The 16,770-nt window shown below is 60.7% G+C and overlaps 2 protein-coding genes across 2 annotated transcripts; one reads left to right on the top strand and one right to left on the bottom strand.

Annotated features, from left to right (window-relative positions):
• Positions 1-3: 3 nt before the first annotated feature.
• Positions 4-2,684, bottom strand: LOC116438783 (serine/threonine-protein kinase pim-1-like; the record flags this gene model as incomplete). Its single annotated transcript, XM_032097783.1, has 6 exons — positions 4-40; positions 223-372; positions 621-797; positions 1,432-1,798; positions 2,004-2,054; positions 2,172-2,684. Coding segments are annotated over 5 exons (1,215 nt in total), but the record flags the coding sequence as incomplete, so codon positions are not given.
• Positions 2,685-12,922: 10,238 nt separating this feature from the next.
• LOC116438782 (serine/threonine-protein kinase pim-1-like) lies at positions 12,923-15,454 on the top strand (the record flags this gene model as incomplete). Its single annotated transcript, XM_032097782.1, has 4 exons — positions 12,923-12,988; positions 13,303-13,669; positions 14,072-14,248; positions 14,572-15,454. Coding segments are annotated over 4 exons (714 nt in total), but the record flags the coding sequence as incomplete, so codon positions are not given.
• Between the last annotated feature and the right edge of the window lie 1,316 nt (positions 15,455-16,770).

Genomic DNA, 16,770 nt, shown 5'->3' with positions numbered 1-16,770 from the left:
GAGCAGGCTGTCAGTGCTCTGCCCAGGGCCCCGGCTGTTGCTGAAGCAGGACAAGCAAAAGCAGCTGCCATGGGGGCCACCAGTGCTGGGAAGAGCAGCTCAGCTCCAGCAGCAGGGCTGCGCGTGCCCAGCTGAGGAGCCCTGCGCAGCGATTCAGGCAGGACAAAAACTCTGCCTTCCTTTGCTGCCTCTTGCCAAGGCACGTGTGCAGCTGGAACTTACCGGCTCCCTGGCTCAAAGCGTGCGTGTGGCTCTCTCCCTTCTCCTACGGCACGGGAATATCCTGCATCCAAGGATCACAGGACAGGTCTTCTAATGAGGGCCTTTCCGAGGAGAGCACGGATAAACACCGTCGGATGAGATCCTGGCACTCTGCGCAGAGAAAGCAGAAAGCACCAGTCAGTTGCAGAAGGCTCCTGTCCGCTTTGCCCCACTCTTGCCATGGCCAGGCCGTGCTGCGTGTGCTCAGGGCTGTGCCTAAACTTTGCCATCAATTCTTTCTTTTGGAGGGGAGCAGGACATTGCCACCTCCTCAGCAGCTGCCAGTGTGGCATGCTCCTGAGCCCGCTGCTGTCTCCCAGCACTGCTATTCCCCCCGTGCTGCAGAGACGAGGATCCACCTGGAGAGAGCCGTCGTGGGAGCGAGAGCCGGCCCCAGGTGCTGTTCCAGCCCCTCCTGAAAGGGTGCTCCCCGCAGACCATCTGGTGCAGCACGATGCCCAGGGACCAGACAGTCGCTGCCTCGCCGTGGTACCAGCCGAGGTGCGTCCATTCCGGGGGGCTGTAGGACGGTGTTCCTATGGAATAGAGATGGAGTTCTTCAGGGGGACGCTGCCTGCTCCCAGAGCCTCGCCCCAGCATCCCTGGGCCTGCGGGGGCCGCACCCGCTGCCCTCTCGCCAGCACCGGGGACTTGCGTACAAACTGGGGGTTGGAAAAGAAGCCGCTGGTGTCGCAAGAGGGCAGCGGAAGCCCTGGCAAGGCCCGAGCATTCCATGCAAAGGAAAAACCCACTCCGTGCTGGGGAAAAACCACGCTTTCATCCTCCCTGCCTGCACTGCCCCAGAAACCATTCTTAAGCCAAGGCAAGCACGGGCAGCAGAGCAGTCCGAGCCCTGTCTCGCCTGCACACCAAACGGGCTGGAGCACAGGTTCTGGCCCCCCCTCTCTGCTACCCCCACCCACGGGTGTTTCTGCGGCGCTGGCTGCCCCAGCCCCAGCGCCAGTCCTGGGCAGAGTGGCTGGCAAAGGCTGCCAGCAGGGCTGGAAGATGGCCCCTCAGCCAGCGCCGCTCAAAAGCAGCTCAGCTGAAGACTCCGGCTGCCATGACTGGCAGCAAAAGGGACAATCCCCCGGGCCACAGCCGGCTTGGGCTGTGAGCTGTTGGGCTCTGAGATGCCGCTACCAGGAGCCTCCCCCTGCGTGGGCTCACCTGCAAAGCTGGTGTAGGCTGCGGCTTGCAGGTAGGTGCCACAGCCAAAGTCGATGAGTTTGGCCTGCCCGGTGGCCAGGTCAACCAGGATGTTCTCTGGTTTGATGTCCCGGTGCAGGACCCCGCAGCTGGTGCAGTGCCGCACGGCCTCCAGCACCTGGCAGAACAGGTGCCGCGCCACCTCCTCGCACAGGAAGCCCCGTGCCCAAATGAAGTGCAGGAGGTCCTGAGACCGCTCCGGGCGCTCCAGCACCATCACCACGTTGCTGGGGAGCTCCAGCCACTCGTGGAGCTGGACGATGCCGGGGAAGCCAGCGGACACCTTGTGCAGCAGCACGATCTCCAGTGGTGCTCGGGTGCCGTCGGGCTGTGGGAGGAGCACGATGCCGTCAGCGGGGCCGATGCCGTGCCGGGGCTCGGCAAGCCCTCAGCCAGCCGGGGACGCTCTGCGCGCTCCGCTGGCCCCACGGCCGCTCTCCCTCGAGGCGTTCTGGCGGCTTCCACCCTGCCGGGCCTCGGCTCATCCCCGCCCGTCGCGCCCCGGCTTCTCCCGCTGCCCCTCGCTCACTCACCAGCTGGCCCCAATGGTGGATGCGGTTCCGTGGCACCCGTTTGATGGCCACCTGCAAGGCAAGGGGAGCAGCGGGCTGAGCTCGCCGCCCGCCGTGCCGAGCCCCATGCTCCTTCTCCTCCTCCTTTGCCCCCCGCCTCCCGCGCCCGCCGCCGGCCCCGCCACTCACCGGGGCGCCGTCCGAGAGCCGCGTCGCCGCCAAGACGCTGCCGAAGCCGCCGCGCCCCAGCAGCGAACCCAGCCGGTACCGCTCCTTCAGGCCCTGCTGCGCCTTCCGTGCCGGCGAGACGCGGCCGTCAGCGCTCGGCCCGGGGCCAGGAACGGCCCCCGAGCGCCGCTCAACCGCCCCGGGCCGGCCATGTCCACATGTTGGCTCTTTTGAAGCGGACACCGGCGGCTCGGGGCCGGCGGCCGCGCTCAAGAGAGGCGGACTTCGGAGCGGGGAAGAGGCTGCGGAGGCGGCGGGAGCGGCCGCGCCGCCTGTGTCCCCGGCGGGCCCCGGGAGGAGCCGAGGCCGGGGTCGGGGTCGGGGTGGGGGTAGGGGTCGGGGTCGGGCCAGCCGGAGCCAGGGGCTGGCGATGGTGCCCAGGAGCCAGGCACTGATGCCCGCCCAGCAGCGCCACAGCCAGGACGGCGAGAGCCGGACGGAGGCGGGACCGCGGCGGGACGCCCGGGGCCGGGGAGGGGGCAGCCCCGCCCGGGGCCGGGGGCGGGCCGGGGGCATGGCCCGGCCGGGCGTGGGGAGAGGGAGGCCGCGGGAGGGGGGGTTGGGGAACGAAAGGGAGAGCGGGAGAGGGTGCGAGACACTGGGAGAGGGAGAGGAGGAGCAGGAGAAGGGACGCAGAGGGTTCGTGGACTCGCTGCTCTTCTGCTGCTCTTGTGCTGCTGCTGCCGCTGCTGCCGCTGCTGCCGCTGCTGCCGCTGCTGCCGCTGCCGCTGAAGCGCTGGGAGCGTTTGTCCGCGTGTCCGTGTGTCCGGTGCCCGTTTGTCCGTTCCCCCCCGCGCGCCCCACGGCCGAGCCCCGCGCGCCCCGGGGCAGCACGGGCCGCTCCGCTCCGGGGCCGAGGCGGAGTCCCGGAGCATCTCTTCCTCCCGCAGCCACACCAAACCCGCTCGGCCATTGGGAGCATTTTTGCACACGCTTCCCTTTGAAGGGCTCCTCTCTACCCCCATTTCCAAGGAGTCTCCCTGGGGTTTTGGCACCTGCAGCGACAGGGCAGCGATTGGGCTTCAAACTTCAAGAAACACATGGAGGGGCTGGAGCATGTCCAGAGATGGGAATGGAGCTGGGGAAGGGTCTGGAGGACTTCTGAGGGGCAGCTGAGGGATCTGAGGGGGCTGAGCCTGGAGGAAAGGAGGCTCAGGGGGGAGCTGGCTCTCTCCAAGTCCCTGACAGGAGAGGGCAGCCAGGAGGGCTGGGGCTCTGCTCCCAAGGGAAAGGACGAGAGGAAATGGCCTCGGGGGAACCTTTGGGGTGGATGGTGGGGAAATGCTCATCCTCCATGTCTCGACAGAGGGGGAGGGGGGGAGGGGTGGGGCACGACCTGGGGACACGGGGGTGGTGACGCTGGGCTGGGGACACGGGAAAGGGCACGGGAAGCCAAAGCCCCGCTGAGCGCTGGCGCTGGGCTGGCACGAGGTGAGCCGGCAGCAGGGCCCCACAGCCCTGAGGGACTCGCCCTGACGCCCGGGGAGTATTGATCCTGGTCTCTAAAAAATGAGACTCAATAAAATACCATTAAAAGATGCCTCCTTCTCCTTCTCCTCCTCCCCCATCCCTTCTCCTGCTCCCCCCGGGCCCAGCGCCCACCCTTGGCCCCCCGTTTTCCCAGCGCGGTCGCATCCGGCGGGAGGAGCCGGGATGGAGTCGGGGCAGGTCGGGCTGGGGCAGGGCTGGGCTCTGGGCCCGGCCTGGGAGTCCCCCACGCGCCCCCTCCTCAAATTCCCCTGGCGGGGGGCGCTGGGGGCGAGGGGGGGCGCAGGTGGGGTCCGGGTGGGGAGCGCCGGGCGCTGCGGGTCTGCCTGGCAACTGGTGAGTCACCAGCGCCGCGCGCTCTGATTGCCTGAAGGTTGTTCAGCGCCTTCTCTGATTATCTGATACTCGCGGGGAATTTTGGTTGGTCGGTGGGGGCTGTGGGGCGGCTTAGGCGGGGGGCCTCTGCGCCTTTGGGGTTCGCTGGGTGCCGATTTGGGGTTGAGGTGCCTCCCAAGGACCCCCCCGGGGGGGCGACACAAGGGTGACACACGGGGGTCCCCATTCCCGATCCATCCTGGGGCCGGTTCCACCCCCTCCACTCTCGGTCCCCGCGCGGGATCCCCCAAAGTCCCTTCCCACTGTTCCCCAATCAACGGGACCGGGGCGAACTGGGAAGCCTTCCTGGGAACACTGGGAGCAGCCGGGCAGGGGCAGAGTGACAGCGGGGCTGGGGGGGACACACGCCCCCCCAAAATCAGTTCAGTGCCGCAGCGTGTTGTGCACAATGGATATGCTGATAAGAGAAGGGGGTGCTTTTGGAACGTGTTCCTTCCTGACACGTCTGTCTGTGGGAGCTTTAGGTGCTTGGACTCAGGGATCCCGAAAGTGTGCGAGAGTGACTGGGCTGCGAGAATCATGTTGCACAGGGAAGAGGGAAGGTCAGCAAATGTTTCCTGTCCTGGCACATGTCTCAGTCTGAACTGCAGCTGGAGATGCTTCACTTCCTCCAAGGACTGTGCCACCTTGCGAGAAGGATGCGCTAGATGGAGTTGAGAAAGAAAGTGCCTATCGCTAGCTTGTTTCCTCTAGTTGCTAGACAGCAAAGGGGCTATGAAAGCCAGCACTGGCTTTTTGTTCTAGGACTTTTTCTTGACAAGCAGCTGCTGGATGTTTGGAAGGGGGATATGCAAAAATGAGAGGGTAAGATGGTCCACTGAGCTTGAGAGAAGAAGCATCTCTTCAGGGATTTGGATGCATTTCAGAGGGTGTGAGTTCCATGCTGAGCAGCTGATGGCACAGAAAAGGTTCTAAAGAAAGAGGCCGTGCTGGAATTGCCTTTCCTTTTGCAGCCTAGAAACTGCACAGCCAACAGCGAAAACGATTCCTCCTCCTCCTTCCCTGCTCCATGCAGGATCCCATTCCTTTATGTCTCCAAGAGGCAGGATGCACAGCCGAGCTCTTCCACCGACTGCTCGCACACGACTGGGGCCGCGCCAGCCAAGCGCTTGGCTTTTTCCTGGGCACTGTCAGCGCTCATGGAAACAAGCACCCGATAGCGCTGCTGACTTGCAGAAGAAGGAATCACTGCGAGCCCAGCTCGAAAGCAGCCCAAGGGCAGAGGCAACTTGGAAACTTCCCTGCTCTCAAATCAACGGTGTCAGGACAAAAAGATTTCCCTCATCTTCCCCTTGCAAGTGCAGACTCTTCTTTGCACCCACACTCCAAGAGCAAGATGAACTCCTTTGCCCTAACAAATCTTTTCCTTCTCGCAGAGTCCGGCCACCAACTTGAAGCCACCTGGCAAAAGCAGAGCTCACCAAAGGGCCAGCTGAGAAAGCTCTTGCTGCCTACAACTTCAACTGCAGCCCTCAAACCAGCAGCACACACGCTGCTCTGGGCACTTTCCTTCTCAGCTCTAGGCACCATGCTAAGCCTTCCCTCTGCCAGAGTCAGGATCCAAAGACAACGGCACCAGGGACTGCTCACACACTAAAGGCACCAGGACAAAAGGCTCCCGAGCTTGGCCTTTGCATTCCCGCTGACAGCTCAACAGCTCTAAGCCAGAGAAGTGCCTGGTGGGAAGAGCCTTTAGAATCACTCCGAGCACCTCATGACAAGGAGCTGCAGTGTGTGGGGAATGAAGCTCCAGCAGCCTCCTGCCCCAGGGTGTCCCCCGGGAGCAGCCATGCTCCAGGCCGTGACTGCCACCTGCACACCCAAAGGAGCCGGTGTTCCACACCACGGCTGTGCCTGGGACAGAGACACGAGTGGCCACAGAAGTGGCCATGGCACTGTCCTGCACGCTGTCCCTGCTGCTTCTCCCCCAGCCGCTGGCGGGGCACCAACTGCCAGCCACCCACTCCTAAAGCCACGGGCCCACTGGGACACTGCAGGGGCTTCTGGAAGCCAGCGGCCATTTGTGACACAGCGGGGCTGCCCAGAACCCACGGTGCTTTGTGACCCGTGGCTCCCAGGAGAGCCTTTGTGATGCTGGGCAACTACACGGAACCCTGGCTCCAGTGTGACACCAGCACAGAAGCTCGGGGAGCCCTGGAGACCGTGGGGACGCTATGAAACCTGATGGAACCCTGGCTCCACTGTGACACCAGCACAGAAGCTCGGGGAGCCCTGGAGACCGTGGGGATGCTAGGGAAGCTGACGGAAGCCTGGGCACCACAGTGACGCTGTGGAACCTGGTGGAACCGAGGGGCCACAGTGACACTGTGGGGCCTTTTGGAAGCAAGGAGACCCTGGTGGGAAGCCACGGGATGATTAATGCTGGCAGGAACCTGCTCCAGGTGGGCTCCTCTCTCCCGGCTTGCACAGGTGCTGCTAGGATGCCACTGCGGCACTGGCTTGTCACGGGCTCACGGCTTCCTTTGGGAATGGCTCTGCTCCAGGATGGCATGCTGCAGAGAATGCAGGTAGATTTTGTGCTCCCTCCTGGCATGCAGGTGGACAAGAAAGCCTGATGCAGCCCCCCCTCAGCCCATGTCCGGCTGTGTCATTGGGGCGGGGGAACTTTGGGAGCAGCCCCAGCCCTGCTCCTGGTCCCGGCTGGGCACGCAGCTGCTGGGACACAGGTGTGTCCTGATGGCCCCCGTGTACTCGTTTGAGAAGGGAAGGACAGAGTGCATCAGTGAGTTTGGTGTGGCTTCCATGCGGCAAGGAGAAGGTGCAGCCCAGAAGTGGCTTTCACTTCTAGAACCTTTTGCTATTGCGGGAGCAGCTGGTGGACCTTTTCCACCGAGCTGCAAGAGTGAAAAGTGTGATGGCATGTCTATCTGAGAAGGAAGGTTCAGTGCCGCAGCGTGTTGTGCACAATTTCTATGCTGATAAGAGAAGGGGGTGCTTTTGGAACGTTTTCCTTCCTGACACGTCTGTCTGTGGGAGCTTTAGGTGCTTGGACTCAGGGATCCCGAAAGTGTGCGAGAGTGACTGGGCTGCGAGAATCATGTTGCACAGGGAAGAGGGAAGGTCAGCAAATGTTTCCTGTCCTGGCACATGTCTCAGTCTGAACTGCAGCTGGAGATGCTTCACTTCCTCCAAGGACTGTGCCACCTTGCGAGAAGGATGCGCTAGATGGAGTTGAGAAAGAAAGTGCCTATCGCTAGCTTGTTTCCTCTAGTTGCTAGACAGCAAAGGGGCTATGAAAGCCAGCACTGGCTTTTTGTTCTAGGACTTTTTCTTGACAAGCAGCTGCTGGATGTTTGGAAGGGGGATATGCAAAAATGAGAGGGTAAGATGGTCCACTGAGCTTGAGAGAAGAAGCATCTCTTCAGGGATTTGGATGCATTTCAGAGGGTGTGAGTTCCATGCTGAGCAGCTGATGGCACCGAAAAGGTTCTAAAGAAAGAGGCCGTGCTGGAATTGCCTTTCCTTTTGCAGCCTAGAAACTGCACAGCCAACAGCGAAACGATTCCTCCTCCTCCTTCCCTGCTCCATGCAGGATCCCATTCCTTTATGTCTCCAAGAGGCAGGATGCACAGCCGAGCTCTTCCATCCACTGCTCGCATACCACTGGGGCCGCGCCAGCCAAGCGCTTGGCTTTTTTCCTGGGCACTGTCAGCGCTCATGGAAACAAGCACCCGATAGCGCTGCTGACTTGCAGAAGAAGGAATCACTGCGAGCCCAGCTCGAAAGCAGCCCAAGGGCAGAGGCAACTTGGAAACTTCCCTGCTCTCAAATCAACGGTGTCAGGACAAAAAGATTTCCCTCATCTTCCCCTTGCAAGTGCAGACTCTTCTTTGCACCCACACTCCAAGAGCAAGATGAACTCCTTTGCCCTAACAAATCTTTTCCTTCTCGCAGAGTCCGGCCACCAACTTGAAGCCACCTGGCAAAAGCAGAGCTCACCAAAGGGCCAGCTGAGAAAGCTCTTGCTGCCTACAACTTCAACTGCAGCCCTCAAACCAGCAGCACACACGCTGCTCTGGGCACTTTCCTTCTCAGCTCTAGGCACCATGCTAAGCCTTCCCTCTGCCAGAGTCAGGATCCAAAGACAACGGCACCAGGGACTGCTCACACACGAAAGGCACCAGGACAAAAGGCTCCCGAGCTTGGCCTTTGCATTCCCGCTGACAGCTCAACAGCTCTAAGCCAGAGAAGTGCCTGGTGGGAAGAGCCTTTAGAATCACTCCGAGCACCTCATGACAAGGAGCTGCAGTGTGTGGGGAATGAAGCTCCAGCAGCCTCCTGCCCCAGGGTGTCCCCCGGGAGCAGCCATGCTCCAGGCCGTGACTGCCACCTGCACACCCAAAGGAGCCGGTGTTCCACACCACGGCTGTGCCTGGGACAGAGACACGAGTGGCCACAGAAGTGGCCATGGCACTGTCTGCACGCTGTCCCTGCTGCTTCTCCCCCAGCCGCTGGCGGGGCACCAACTCCCAGCCACCCACTCCTAAAGCCACGGGCCCACTGGGACACTGCAGGGGCTCGTGGAAGCCAGCGGCCATTGTGACACAGCGGGGCTGCCCAGAACCCACGGTGCTTTGTGACCCGTGGCTCCCAGGAGAGCCTTTGTGATGCTGGGGACCTACACGGAACCCTGGCTCCACTGTGACACGCGCACAGAAGATCGGGGAGCCCTGCAGACCGTGGGGACGCTATGGAAGCTGATGGAACCCTGGCTCCACTGTGACACCAGCACAGAAGCTCGGGGAGCCCTGCAGACCGTGGGGATGCTAGGGAAGCTGACGGAAGCCTGGGCACCACAGTGACGCTATGGAACCTGGTGGAACCGAGGGGCCGCAGTGACACTCTGGGGCCTTTTGGAAGCAACGAGACCCTGGTGGGAAGCCACGGGATGATTAATCCTGGCAGGAACCTGCTCCAGGTGGGCTCCTCTCTCCCGGCTTCCACAGGTGCTGCTAGGATGCCACTGCGGCACTGGCTTGTCACGGGCTCACGGCTTCCTTTGGGAATGGCTCTGCTCCAGGATGGCATGCTGCAGAGAATGCAGGTAGATTTTGTGCTCCCTCCTGGCATACAGGTGGACAAGAAAGCCTGATCCAGCCCCCCCTCAGCCCATGTCCGGCTGTGTCATTGGGGCCGGGCAACTTTGGGAGCAGCCCCAGCCCTGCTCCTGCTCCCAACTGGGCACGCAGCTGCTGGGACACAGGTGTGTCCTGATGGCCCCCGTGTACTCGTTTGAGAAGGGAAGGACAGAGTGCATCAGTGAGTTGGGTGTGGCTTGCATGCGGCAAGGAGAAGGTGCAGCCCAGAAGTGGCTTTCACTTTGAGAACCTTTTGCTATTGCGGGAGCAGCTGGTGGACCTTTTCAACCGAGCTGCAAGAGTGAAAAGTGTGATGGCATGTCTATCTGAGAAGGAAGGTTCAGTGCCGCAGCGTGTTGTGCACAACGTATATGCTGATAAGAGAAGGGGGTGCTCTTGGAACGTGCTCCTTCCTGACACGTCTGTCTGTGGGAGCTTTAGGTGCTTGGACTCAGGGATACCGAAGGTGTGTGAAAGTGACTGGGCTGCGAGAATCATGTTGCACAGGGAAGAGGGAAGGTCAGCAAATGTCTCCTGTCCTGGCACATGGCTCAGTCTGAACTGCAGCTGGAGATGCTTCACTTCCGCCAAGGACTCTGCCACCTGGAGAGAAGGATGCGCTCTATGGAGTTGAGAAAGAAAGTGCGTATCACTAGCTTGTTTCCTCTAGTTCCTAGACAGCAAAGGGGCTATGAAAGGCAGCACTGGCTTTTTGTTCTAGGACTTTTTCTTGACAAGCAGCTGCTGGATGTTTGGAAGGGGGTTTGGCATATGCAAAAATGAGAGGGTAAGATGGTCCACTGAGCTTGAGAGAAGAAGCATATCTTCAGGGATTTGGATGCATTTCAGAGGGTGTGAGTTCCATGCTGAGCAGCTGATGGCACAGAAAAGGTTCTAAAGAAAGAGGCCGTGCTGGAATTGCCTTTTCTTTTGCAGCCTAGAAACTGCACAGCCAACAGCAAAAACGATTCCTCCTCCCTCCCTGCACCATGCAGGATCCCATTCCTTTATGTCTCCAAGAGGCAGGATGCACAGCCGAGCTCTTCCACCACAGTGATCTTCCATTTGGGATTGCTGGGGACAGCTTGGACCAGAACAGTATCCATGAGGCTGTGGCATTGGATGGGATTCATCCCAGTATGTCCCAGCAGGAACCCCCTAAATCATCTACCCAAGCTCCTGAAAGCCCAAGGAGGTCCATGCTGGCTCAATGCTCTCCAGCTGTATGCGACTTGACAGCAAGGGCTTGGACTTTCCAGGAAACTCCAGCCCTCTTAATCTAATATTGATAGCAGGAAAAATGGTGGAGAAGGTCATACTTGGCACTACTGGGAAGTGATGGAAGGACAATGCCAGTGTCAGCCGGGGGCAGCGTGAGATAACAGAAGGAAATTCCAGTCTAACTGACTGATTATCCTGCTGCCATAAGGTCACCTGTCTCATGGGTGATGGGAAGGCATTGCAGGTTGTATTTCAGGATTTTAAGAGGAGTTTTGACCCTGTCCCTCACAGAATCCTTCTGGAGCAGGTGTCCAGATGTGAGACGAGCAGGGACAGGGTGTGCTGGGTGAAGAACTGGCTGATGTACTGGTTTTCAATGGGATAGGATCCATTTTCTTCCCAGGAAGTGGGACAGAGTTGGATTTGGATTCAGGATGGGAATGAAGTGGATAGCACATGGGTGGTTTGGATGTTGCTGAGCAGGGCTTGCCTTCCCCAAGGACTTTACAGTGTCCCTTTGGACAATCCATGTCCCATGCTCTGCCAGCAAGGAGGTGACACCATCATCATTCCCCTCCTCATCCCTGTGTCCTACTTAGACAAGAATCTTCCACCCACTCTGCTCCAGAGGGCCCTCAAGTGCCCACAGGGAGCCCCTTTCTTCCTCCTGTGGCACTGGAGAGCGCTGGGGTGAGGCAGGGCTGTGACGGCACAAAGGGGCTGAGCGCTGGCGAGAGGCAGGGCTGGGATGTCACACGGCTGTCCTGGCCCACAGCACTGTGACATCACCGCGCAGTCGCTACGTAACACAGGCCAGCACCTGCAGCTGCCAGTGCAGTCGCGATGGGACGTGCCGGAGCCATGGGTGACGGTGGCGTCCTGGTGATTGTGCTTGTCCTGCTGCTGGCCACTGTGGCTGTCTGGTGGGCCGTTGGCCACTGGCAACCACGGAGGCGGCAGGCATGGACATCGAAGAGACACAAGCGCCCCGGGGTGCAGCCCAGAGGCTCACGGAGGAAGCGAGGAGCCCCTGTGGCTCCCAGGTCCTCCAGGCCTCGGGCAACCCCTCGCAAGCGGCCACGTGCTCCCGCGAGCCCCCTGGACAGCCCCTGCAGCTGCGGCCCCTGCATGGCAGTGGCCCAGGAGCTGCAGGAACTGATGCTGCTGCTCTGGGCTCGCAATGGGACATGGGTGCCGCTCTACTCTGGGATGTGGCAGGCGTTGTGGAAAGAACTGGAGGAGCTGCTGAAGTGAGGCCACCTGCCCTGCTGTGGCTCGTCCAGCTCCTCCAGGAGCCTCCATCCCTTCAAGAGGCTGCTCCCAGCAAGATTCTCCATCCCTGGGAGAGCCTCAACCCTTGCAAGGATGGCACACCATGAGGGACCCGCTATCCAGGCAAGAAGCTCAGGCTGTCAGAGATTCTCCATCCTGCCACGAGCCTCGGCTATCTCTGACAGCCTCTATCCCCCGCAGACGCTCAGTGAGACCTGTCAGCCTGCAGAAGGTGCAGAGCCTGTGGACAGGTCTCCCAGCTCCCTTGGACTCACGGACTTCAACAACACGGGCGCAACCCTGACAACTGACGTGGCCAGGGAAAGCCCAGAAGTCCAAGTGGGAGCCCAGCCCGATCCAGGGGAGCCTTCTCAGGAGCAGGTGGCGGAGCAGCAAGTGAGCTGGAGCCAGCAGTTGCTGGCCCACAGCTCCCAGGACGCTGTGCCGGCTGTGCCAGCTGGCAACAGCCCATGCCTGGTGGCGGAGACGACCCTCAAGACACCCAGGAGGTCCCTCCATCTCCAGGAAGCTGCTCCGAGACGACCACCGACTACCAGGAAGGCCTTTCTGGTAGCAGGTGAGATCTTCTGAGGAGCTGTCTGAGGCTCCCTCGGGGCTCTTGAGGGGCATCCCCAGGCCAGGCCAGGGCCCTTGAGAGCAGCAGAGTCTCTGGCTGTTTCCAGTGCTTCTGATGCCACGGCTTCAAAAAACCCCTCTCTGGTTTGCAGCTGCTCCTGACACCCCCCTGTGCGAGTCCTCGGGCTGTAGCCCCGGCAGTCCTCAACAGCAGAGTCCAGCCCACAACGCCGGGGACAGCGACGGTGCCGCCCTGCCCCGCTGCCCTCCGGCTCCTGCAGCCGCCTCTGCGCGCTCCCCTGCCCCAGCTCTGCCGCTCGCCAGCCCGACGGCCGCAAGGCGGTGGCCGCTGCCCGGCGCGCAGCAGGAAGCAGGTCAGAGCAACGTGGCCCGCGGTGGCTCGGCCCGCTTCACTCGCGGGCACTTGGCCGGGGGGGCCCTGGGCGCAAGGCTGATGGCTCGGTCTCGGTCGCAGGGCAAAAGAAGAAGCTGCAGGAGCTGTACCAGCTGGGCCCGCAGCTGGGCAGCGGTGGCTTCGGCACCGTTTTCTCGGGCATCCGCCTCTCGGACGGGAGCCCGGTAAGTGGCCGGGACGGCGGGGCGCGGGAGGAGGGCCAGGGGCGGGGCGGGGCGGGGCAGGGCTTGAGCTCAGCCCCGTCTCTCGTGGGCTTGCAGGTGGCCATCAAACGCGTAGCCCGGGAGAGCGTCCTGCAGTGGTACGAGCTGGTGAGTGAGCGGGGCCACCGCGACAGAGCGGGGCGCGGCGGGCAGGGATAAGGCCGGGCCCCGAGGGCGGGAGGCGGCGCAGGGCGGGGGGAGCGGGCGTGGGCTCAGCGTGCGAGCCGGAGCATGGCGGGCCCGGGCATGCCAAACACCGGAGGTGGGGCCGGGCAGGGGGGCACCCCCCAGCATCCCCTGGGCGGGAGGAAGCCCAAGCACCAGGGAGGCTGCCCAAGGGGGCACTGGGGCATCCCAGGCACGGGGCAGCGGAGCCACAGGGCAGCATCAGGCCTGCTGGAGGCACTGTCTCCTCCTCACAGCCCGACGGCACCCGTGTTCCCATGGAGATCGTGCTCATGGAGAAGGTGGGCTCTGGCTGCCACAACATCATCCGGCTCCTCGACTGGTTTGAGCTGCCTGACAGCTTCCTGCTGGTGATGGAGCGTCCAGAGCCATCGCAGGATCTCCTGGCCTTCCTGCTGGAGCAGGGGTTCCTGTGCGAGGAGATGGCGCGCTGGCTTTTCTGCCAGGTGCTGGAGGCCGTGCGGCACTGCACCGCCTGCGGCGTCCTGCACCGGGACATCAAGCCGGAGAACCTCCTCGTGGACCCAGAGAGCGGCGACCTGAAGCTCATCGACTTCGGTTGCGGCACCTTCCTCCAGGAGCAGGCCTTCACGCGATTTGCCGGTGAGCCCACAGGCCGGGCCCTGCTCCCAGTGCCAGGCACTGCACGGCCCCATTCCCTCCTGGGCTGCGTGGTGCGGCATTCAGGCGGCTGCCGGCTGCCCTTTGGCACGGGCCAGATGCTGTGCCCCAGGAGCCGGCTGCCGGCCCTGCCCACAGAGGGGGGCTGCCAAAGCCAGGCCCCGGCCGCTCGGCTTGGCAGGCCCGCAAGGGCTTGGGCTGCTCCGCTGGCCTTGTTTGCCTTGCAGAATGGCTTCCTGGCTTTGGCCAATTGGCTGGGGGACGCCGGGTGGCCCCGGGGGGAAGTTGTGGCCACTGGTGCAGCCCCTGCTTCCGCCAGGAGGCTGGCACCCAGCTCTGGAAGCCAGCAGCCTGCGCCTGGACAGCGCCGCCTGTGTCCCCTAGGAGCACACATGTACAGCCCACCCGAGTGGATCTGCCTTGGCTGCTACCACGGCCATTCAGCAACCATCTGGTCGCTGGGCGTGCTGCTGTACGTCATGGTCTGCGGGAACATGCCCTTCCAGGAGGACCGTGACATCGTGTCAGGGCAGCTCTTCTTCTGGCAGCAGGTCTCTCCAGGTTGGTGTCCGGCCTCAAGAAAGCAGGCTTTGGCAGATGGCACCGCGCAGCCCAGCGTGGCCCTCATGCAGCTCCGTGGGAGGTCGATCTGCCCTCAAGGGCTGGCCGCAGGAGGCGGCCCGTGACAACAGGGTCGGTGTGGCCCGCTTGGCTGAAGGAGGTGGCGCGTGTCCTGCCGTGCCGCTGTCCTCAAAGGGCAGAGTCAGCCGGGAGGCTGGCACAGCTCTGAGCACACGCAGCACGGCCCGGGCCCTGCGGGTGCCGGGAGCAGCTGGGCAGGAGCCTTCTGCAAGTGACCAGCGCTTTCTGGCTTCTCTCCCCAGAGTGCCAACATCTGATCCGCTGGTGTTTGTCCAAGCACCCCGCGGACAGGCCAGAGCTGGAGGAGATCTTGCACCACCCTTGGGTGCGGGGCAGGCGTCTTTGATGCCTTGCCGGAGCCTCTGCAGCACCCGGTTACCGAGTCCCACGCAGGACTGAGGACCCGAGAAATAAAAGAACCACAAGCCCATGCCGCGGTGTCAAGTCTGGTCCTGTTTAGCAACTTCAGCTAAAGAAATCTCTTGGGAAAAAGGGTAATCAGAGTGTTCCCTTCAGCCTTTGTCAAGCTTTTGATGCCTTTCCTCAAGGCATCATGGCAGTTTTGTGTCTTCATGGCAGTTTTGTGTCTTCAAGCACAGGCTGTAGTACAGGCAGGAGGGGCTGTAACCAGCCAAGAAAGGTAACAGTGAAACAACAGCTGCCCTTTCAAACTGACGCGGCCACTTGGGTTCACCAGAAGTGATACATGGGCTCATGTGTGCATTCCAAGGGCCAGTGGGTGGCAGGGACAGAGATGCTGCTCAGCTGCCAAAGCTGTGAGAAGAAGCAGAAGCGCCAAAACGTCATTTCAGGTCAAGCCCTAATGAACTCTTGCTCTTTCTTCCCCTCACACTGGCAGCAGGCAAATGCAGCCCGGTCTGCCTGGATTCAGGGGACAGCAGCGTCTACAGGAGCTGTGCAGGGATGCGCAGATGCCGAAAGAGACCCTGGGACAGATGGTCACGCTCCAGCAGGCTCAGCCTCCCACGCTGGGGCAGGGAAAGAGCGTGAGGGCACCCCCGCTGCAGAGGAAGGAGCGGCAGAGAAAGTGATCCCTAGGGACTCCAAGGGAACCCCCCTGGTGTTACCAGCCTCTAACCCCGTCTCACATTCGGGAGTTGTGTTATGTAACGGAGCGATTCTTGATAACTTTGTTATACCGTGTAGCCCAGAGCTTCAGAACACTGGGTGGAAGGAGTGGTATCTCTCCCCAGCTCCCTTCTGAAGACTTTGCTATGCCAACAAAGGATCACTGAATGCTCGTAGCACCTCCTGTCCAGCAAGGGAGAGAGACAAGGAAAAACAACCTCAAGTGGCCACAGACCTCCTCCTGCTTCTGCTGCATTTCACATTTTTCAGCCCTAGAGGTGCATCCATCTCTATTACCCTTTGTATTTGCTTCTACCCTTCCAGGAGATTTTTCTTTATAGCAGATGCTTTTCATGTTTAGAAACCACAGCATCCTCTGGGGGACAGGGAAACACTCCTACATACAGATGAGGGAATAGGCCCCTGACAGGAGGCAGCTGCTTGAACAAGATCTAAAGCAGAAAGTGAATCCAGAGCATTTGTCTCTAGTTTTGTCTCTCTATTGAGCAGAACAGCACTAGATGATCTTCACACACGTACAGTCATTTCTTACAACCTTATTGGCTCTAGCAGCCTCATAAAAGCAGTTCATCTGCAACATGTGTCCTGCTGCCCTTGCTACAGGGACAAGGTGTCTGTGGCTTCAAAGCTCTGATCAGCCTGGGCTCTTCTTTCCTGTCTATGCATTGTGCTGGGCTTCGTGCATGGTTTAAAGAAACCAGAGAGTTTGGGAAACTAGTTCTGGATGTACTGATACCAAACAGGTGCTGTGCTATAGTATGTGATAATTCAGTGTGTGTGGCATTGAGCAGAAGCCAGGCAGAATCAGGGAGAGCTGAAAAGCTTCTAATTACATCTGAACTGCCTGTTCAAGGGATTCTGTGATTCATTGGAAGCCTGGGAACTAGAGGAGAGGCCTGAAACTACAGAAACCAAATAATGAAACATCTCTTTTTCAGACAACTTGCAGGAGAGGGAAAGATGACGCAGGAGTTGGGATCCAGAGACTAAGGGCACCTGCTCTGCCCCAGTGTTATTGTCACTGCAGCTGCAGGATGTCTGGGGGTCCTTTGAGGCAGGTGAGGCTTAGGGAAATGCACAGAGCTATACCATATAGCTATACCATAAAGCATTCATGCCTACAGCAGAGAAGGCAAAGAGACACAGGAGATGATGGGTTTTTCCTTGTAAGCCTGAGGAATTCACAGGAATCCCCATTTTCCCCAGCTTTCCTACAGTATCAGTGTTTAGACATCACCCTGCCTTGGAGGATCCTCAAAAATCTCCCTTTATAGTGAGCAGAGAAACTAGTATTTCTCTGTAAGTGGCCACGATCCCCCTTGGCAGTGCAG

This window comes from Corvus moneduloides, unplaced genomic scaffold, assembly GCF_009650955.1.
Source record: "Corvus moneduloides isolate bCorMon1 unplaced genomic scaffold, bCorMon1.pri scaffold_114_arrow_ctg1, whole genome shotgun sequence".
NCBI classification, from domain to species: Eukaryota; Metazoa; Chordata; class Aves; order Passeriformes; family Corvidae; genus Corvus; species Corvus moneduloides.
This window is presented reverse-complemented; position numbering and strand designations above follow the sequence as displayed.